Source organism: Diachasma alloeum, unplaced genomic scaffold (genome assembly GCF_001412515.2).
Source record: "Diachasma alloeum isolate Michigan unplaced genomic scaffold, Dall2.0 Dall_scaffold_00284, whole genome shotgun sequence".
NCBI classification, from domain to species: domain Eukaryota; kingdom Metazoa; phylum Arthropoda; class Insecta; order Hymenoptera; family Braconidae; genus Diachasma; species Diachasma alloeum.
Genome location: NW_021680423.1, coordinates 1,437,107 through 1,444,157, shown reverse-complemented (window position 1 = coordinate 1,444,157; position 7,051 = coordinate 1,437,107). Strand labels below are relative to the sequence as shown.

General features: G+C 35.7%; 1 protein-coding gene across 2 annotated transcripts in view; it reads right to left on the bottom strand.

Moving 5' to 3' along the window:
• Positions 1-5,663, bottom strand: part of LOC107038514 (L-asparaginase 1) — a 19,837-nt gene extending 14,174 nt beyond the window's left edge. The window contains exons 1-4 of one of the 2 annotated variants that reach the window (XM_015257660.1): positions 5,582-5,663; positions 4,951-5,155; positions 3,286-3,397; positions 3,040-3,154 (exon numbers count right to left, since the gene is read on the bottom strand). In XM_015257660.1, coding sequence (XP_015113146.1) covers positions 3,040-3,154; positions 3,286-3,397; positions 4,951-5,134 — 411 coding nt within the window. In that variant the 5' untranslated portion in view covers positions 5,135-5,155; positions 5,582-5,663. Of the gene's footprint in view, positions 1-3,039; positions 3,155-3,285; positions 3,398-4,950; positions 5,156-5,266; positions 5,365-5,581 lie in introns of those variants that run through there. The other variant, XM_015257661.1, reaches the window with a different exon arrangement.
• Positions 5,664-7,051: the final 1,388 nt, after the last annotated feature.

Genomic DNA, 7,051 nt, shown 5'->3' with positions numbered 1-7,051 from the left:
GAGAGAGGGAGTGTGGGAGAGAGGGAAAGAGGGAAAGAGGGAGAGAGGGAGAGAGGCAGGTATCACAAGAATTAGCATGTGTTAGCATGTATTAGCATGTGTTAGACGTAGGTGCGAAAAAGTGTAGCTTTACGCACTAATAACACAATATATTATTATGCCACTCATGCCTGAAACCCGCTGGATTACACACTCGACGCTTCGCGTCTCGTGTCTAATTCAGCTGGTTTCAGGCTTCGTGACATAGAATTTTGTTCAGTACTTGTTGGGAAATTTCGTCCTTAACGTGTGTGGTTACATCACTCGCCTTCGGCTCATGCTGTAAACCCCACACACGTTAAAGACGATATTGCCCCACACGTGCTGAAATATACTATTTCGACACGACATGAACGTAGCAGCAGTGTCAAAATAGTACATTTCGTAACGAGCTAAAAAACATTTTTTCACGAGTTACGAACAATATTTTTCATCACAATGTGGCGGAAATTGGACTTTCAGGCACGCGGAGCGTGCCGAAAAGTTCACTTTTCGTCACAGCGTGATGAAAATACTCTTGACTTGGTTTTTAATGATGATAACAGTTCCATTCCACTACAATGATCATTTGTTCTATGGTAAACAGATAAATGCGTTCGGAATGACAAAAAGTTCATTACTGCAACGAAACATTGTGCAATTTTCCCATATATGAATATATTCAAGTTATTACTGGATCTTATTTGTTCGATAAGTGGTACTAGTATTTGATGACTCTTATTCGTTCCAAGAGTAGACCTTTCACCCTAATTGAGAAAAATATACTCTCTAAAAGATAACGGGAGATGAGTTAATTTCACTTGATAATCATCCAATAAAATTTGCTATAAAATGACATATGCCCGGCGAAACTAGCAAAAAAACTCGAGGGGAATGAAGAATCCGGAAATAGCCCAAATCACGTGATAAGGATTCTTCGTCAATCCATTCACTTTTTTCAAGGTATCAAAACATTCTGAAAAATGCGTATTTTATATTTGTTAGGAGTACTCTCTTTGATTGAAATTTCTGGAGTATCTGTGGCGGAGAAAAGTGTATTCGAATAAAATTCAGAAAAATATTTTCTATCTCGATTAGTGGATTTTCACGAAGAAACTAAATTATCGAACAAAAAATTTATGTTGCGAACTAAACGTTTCAATCAATTGTTTCATTTTAACCAATTGAATGCAGAAGATTTACAAAGGTGAATCTTTCCAAAAGCTTCCTTTTGACGGATTGGGATACTTTTTTTCTTGAAAATTTATAAGGTAATATGATAATCTAAATCGAAGCTGCAAAAAAAATGACCGCGAATTTTGCAATATCTCATCAATGCTACCATTTCGACGCAATTACTGATAGTAGCGATGATTACGGCAATTTTTTTTTCAGATTTTGCTCAATTGTATCAACGAAAAAGTTGGACAAATATATTCGACTTTGATTCGTTTGCATTAGAACGGTTGAGGTAAAAATTTTTAATAATCGAATAACATCTCAAAGTAATATTGAGGATTGTGGCGCAATGTTAGCCCTGATAAAAAATTGACAGCACCACGAGCATAATTTTTTTTCTTGGAGCATTATGAGCATTTCACTCACTTTTATTAACACTCCGTTGGTCGCGCTATGAGCTTCACTCTGCACTTTTTCCGATTGTTTGAATTACACTGCAGTAAAGCCACAGAAGAATTTGAAAGAATTTCACATCTCATTTTCAAGTGTCTAGAAGCCCTATCAATGAAAATATCCACCAAAACTGTCATAAATTACCATAACTTCCTCCCTTCGGGTCGGGAAGTTAATAACTAGATTTTCAAATTTTTATCCCGAAACTCTGAGCCGTGTGCCGTGTATATGGCGAATTTTTAGAAAAACATGGCAACTTTGAGCTTGAATATATAATTAAGGGTAACATTGAATATAAAAAAATCTCATGCGACTTCATTAATTATACGATCTAGACACCCAAAAAAAAGGCGGACTGAATCAGACCGAAAAATCGGTCTGAATCATGCCGGGAATCGACTTGTTTCATGTCGAATTGATGACATGAATCAAGTCGGACTCGGACAGATACAAACCAGAATATCGGTCTGATTCAAGTCGATTTTTCGACTTAATTCAGACCAACTTCGGTTTGATTCAGGCCGATTTTTCGGCTTGATTAAAACCGATGTCGGCTGGACGCGTTTCTACTTGAAATAAACCACTTTTCGACTTATATCAGACCCAGAATTCGGATTGGCCTAGTCCGAGTCACTCGGTCTGAATCAAGCCGAAAATCGGTTAGAATCAAACCGGCGTCGACTTGAATCAGTACTTTTTTTTGGGTGGATCACTCTTGATTTTCTTCAGATTTTTTCTAGTTTTTTAAATTTATCATAGTCGATTTATGCTAGTGCGACGTGGCGCTTACGGCGCGACCAACGGCGTTCGTAACTTTTGCGCGACTAATGAAGTGTTAAGAATTTTCGATCTGGACCATCTTATCTTCTTAATCTTTTTCGAGGAAAAACAACTGCTCAATTACGTAAAAATAATTTATTCATGGCAATTTCAAAGTTGCTCCGAAACTCCGCACTTAATTTTTTTTTTACAAAACAATTGTAAAAGATGAATTTAAAACCCAACTTTTTTGTTCGATTTTTTTCTTGTCAAACTATTCTTGCCAAAGTATTGTTCTCTGAATTCTATTCAAATCTACTTATCTTTGGCACCGATACCCTAAAAAATCTGGAAGAATCCAGAGGGAGTATTGATAATGAATAAAAGAGCATAGAATCATTTTTGAATTTTTCGAGACCTTGAAATGAATAGATGGCCGAATCGAGGAGGAATCATTTATTTTAACACGAGATTGATGCGTGGTCTTTTTCCACCTATCAATCAGTGCATTCTAGATCATTCGGATCTATATTATAAACTGACAATCCAAACGTTCTTTTGCCCAATGTTGAATTGAAATTTGTCTTTCCAATTCAATTTTTAGTAATAAATTATAGTTTGTCTCATCACTTTGATATCTTTAGCAATTTTGATCCAATCGTTCATTGTCATATTGCTCGAGTCCAATAGCGGCGAGTACTCTCTTATGTCGTAAATAACTCGTCGACTGTCTGTGGCTGTCATTCTGCAATCAATTGAGATGGCAGTGTTAATTTTCAGTTCAGAATAATAAGCTCCATTATCATGCTTGTGGATTTCAACGACGTCATTGAAGTTATTGATAGCTCCATACATGCAGAGTAGTGAGCGACTTACGGCAATGCTAATAATCCTGAACTCCCAAATCTCTTGGTGGCATGTTCACGATCGTACATATGGGGATATTGCTTCACTGCTTTAACGAATTGGTTTGGAACTGGTGCCAATGCTAGGAATGAATGAGAATTTGAATATTCAGTCTTTCAAATAAAAAAATCCCTCAATATCTTAGCTATTAAGTTTTTCCAAAATTGCGTGATTATTTCAGCAATAAGCATTTTAAAAGAATCAAAAAATCTTTTTTGAAGAAAAAATTCGCATATTTAGCGCATGTTTAGAGTCACGGTCAGAGTCAGGGTCAGAATATAAAAGTAAAGAAAGTAGGTGTTAGACAATGAGGATCTAACTATAAGTCATATATTATGCTTGATTACCGTCTTTAGCCCTTATATGACCTTCATTGTCTGACACCCACATTTTTTAGTTTTATATTCTGACCCTCTTTTTTTAACTTCATTTCAAGTATATTTTTTTCCGTGGCCAGCGAGATAATTGAGCGGTTAATGATCAAGAGGAGTTAAGTCAAATGCAAAGTTTTTATCAAATATATATGAGGTATTCCACGCCAAATGAGTCAACCGTTGACCCTCACCCTCTTGAAAATTGATGGCGATTTTTTCTACGATTCGGAGGGTTGAGAAACTATCTTTCAAATTTTTTCAGATTTTTTCGCCAGCCCAGTTTGGAGATATGATTTTTTTCTCGTTTTTCCGTTTTCTTCAAATAATTCCATCCATCCGATTTTTATTTATTAAGCGTCAAAATTTATCATTTTTTACTGCATATAAGAATATTTTTAGTAAACATTTTGTTTCGATCTTCAGATGCTCATAATAACGAATTTTCGAAAAAAACAGTTGAAAAAGTTGAATTTTGCAAATGATGTCACTTTTGATTTGTTTAATTTTTTTCAGTAATTCTGATAATCAAAACAAGTATTTTGAGCCATCATACAAGTTGGGGATCGTCCTCGATCTATTTTATTTTCAAATTTTTCTCTTCGAAATTCCGCAAATTTGGTCAAAACACCCGAAAATGGCGTTGATTGACTTCGATTATAGACAGTATGAAGTGAATTTGACTGTATAGCTATATATTACATATTTTTTCGATACGTAATCAGAATCGTTTTGGGTGCTTTGACTATAAAATACTTGTATTGATTATAAGAATTACTGAAAAAAAATGAAACAAATCAAAAGTGACATAATTTGCAAAATTCAACTTTTTCAACTTTTTTTTTTGAAAATTCGTTATTGTGAGCATCTGAAGATCGAAAAAAAATTTGACGCTTAATAAATCAAAATCGGATGGATAGAACTCGAGTTATTGAAAAAAATCGGAAACACGAGAAAAAAATCATATCTCCAAACTGGGGTGGCAAAAAAATCTGAAAAAATTTGAGAGATCGTTTTTCAACCCCTCAATTGTAAAAAAAAATTGCCATTAATTTCCAAGAGGGTGAGGGTCAACGGTTGAATCATTTGGCCAGGAATACCTCATATTTATCTGCACAATTAGCACTTTCGTTGAAACATCTCAAGAAAGCTTTTTTCCAGAGGATGAAAAACCATTTTTTTTAGATTGTTTCTTCTAGCATCGTTTGTTTAATAATTGGCCATGGCGAGTAATTTATCACTGACTTAATGACAACGTATTTACCATCTGTAGCATTTCTGATCATTCCAATGGTTCCTCCTGTGTAGAGTACCAGAACCCTTCCCTCTGGCTTTCCGCGGTATGATAATTCAATGTCCGGGGATTTTGAACGCCCACTTTTCAGGGCCAAACCATTGATTTTTTCTCCTAATGTTCGTACGTACCCCTCAGGATTATTTCCAGCCATTTTCACGTCAAGTTCGCAGTTCTATAAAATGAACAACTCAGTGTTTATCCTTCGCAATTAGTTGAGGAGATTGCGCAATCAAGTAAAATAGAAAATTAAAATAGACGTTTTATGGATTGAGTAAATATTTACGTCACAATAAAATGTTCAATGTTGGAAATTTCTCAACAGTTTTCTGACTTATCACTTCCTGATTCTTCTGGAGAACATAATTCATTCACTTTCAATTAATACGCAACTACTTTCTCTTTGCAAGTACTAAGCATCTAGGCTCTATTACAAATGCTCTCCTGCACAGATAACAATAGTTACAGGAAAACCGTGTAAACATACACAAATAGAAAAATGTGAAATTACTTTTTTAGAAGATAACAAATAAGATAAACATTCAATAGCACAATGATGCCATCGTCACCAAATTATAATCATGATAAGAATTTCTAATACCTCATCAATAATTCATGAGACAGGAAGGTTCTCTTCGCAATACAGCGTCCCCGACAAATTCTCAGCGCAGACTGAACCTGAAACCGGAGTTCATTTTCAGGGAACACGCCGTATTCCGAGAATAAATATATCCTATCTTCGTGTATCGCATGAGAGTTGCGTGTTGACTAATACAAAACTATTCAGTCAGAATAGTAGCGCGATTGCGAACGAAGCGAAATAATAAAAAAAGGCAGAGTAAACAGACATTAATCAATATTTGCTTGTGATATTTTTTATTAAATATTTATTTATTGATATCGAGATACAGTGTCGTCTGACGAGTGGTGTTTGACCTTATGCACACTCCCCACGTGCCTCCCGAGGATATTTTATATACTGTTCATCTTCTTATCAGTTCTATTCGCTTGAATTTACGTATTACACAGGTGTTTCGCCTGCTATAATTGTAGGAATATTTTACGTTCTTGTATAATCATTTTCTTTCATTCACTAGAAAACGTAATATGTAGTGAAGTGCGGCGCAGGGGCGGGAGGGGGGGGGGATTAGATAATATTGATCATCGGAAGTAAGGAATGAGTCACTGCCGTACAAGTCCGTTTTCCCTGCCTCATAATGGAACAAGTGGGATGTTTTTTTTTTGTATAGTTTTCTTTGCTAATAAATTAGCAATATGCTTCCGAATGGATATGATTATCGGTTTCAATATTTCCTTCATGATTTTCTTAATGACAACTATTGTATGTTTCGGTTGCCTCCTAGTTTGAATTAAAATTGTAAATTCATTACAATTATAATTCTTAAAAATTATTTCTATACTTATTCTCATGATTTAATCCCTCATGAAACCCCAATTAAACAATAACTGAACCTCCATTAGACTTACATTGAGCCTTGCTCCACCGGGAGCTGGATGAAATAAGGAAAGTTGGACTTAACAGCGACTAAAACTGCGATGGAAATGGTAAAAATCAAACTCTTTCTCGTTTCCACTGCAGTTTTAGTCGATGTTTAGTCCACCTCTCCTCTCATCTAGCTCCCGGTGGAACTAAGCTCATGAATCTCAATTGAAGCTGAATTAACCCTCAACTAAACTCCAACTCAACCTTGACTTGACTCCAACTAAATTCTGTAGTAACCTTAACTCCAACTAAATCTTCATTAACCGGAACTAAACTCCAAATAAATTTCGACGAACTTCGACTTAACTTCGACTGAACCCCGACTAAAGCTGGACTAAACCCCAGCGAAACCATAACTCAACTCAGATTGAACCCAGATTGAACCCTGATTAAACCCTGACTAAACTCCGACTAGACCCCAACTAAACTCCGACTAGACCCCAACTAAACTCCCACTAGACTCCGATTAAACTCCAACTAATAATATACTGTTACGTGTCCCCCTTCGAACCCTTTTAATTATATCCAGTCTGAAGGATGTCATGGAACAGAACCAAAAGGACGATC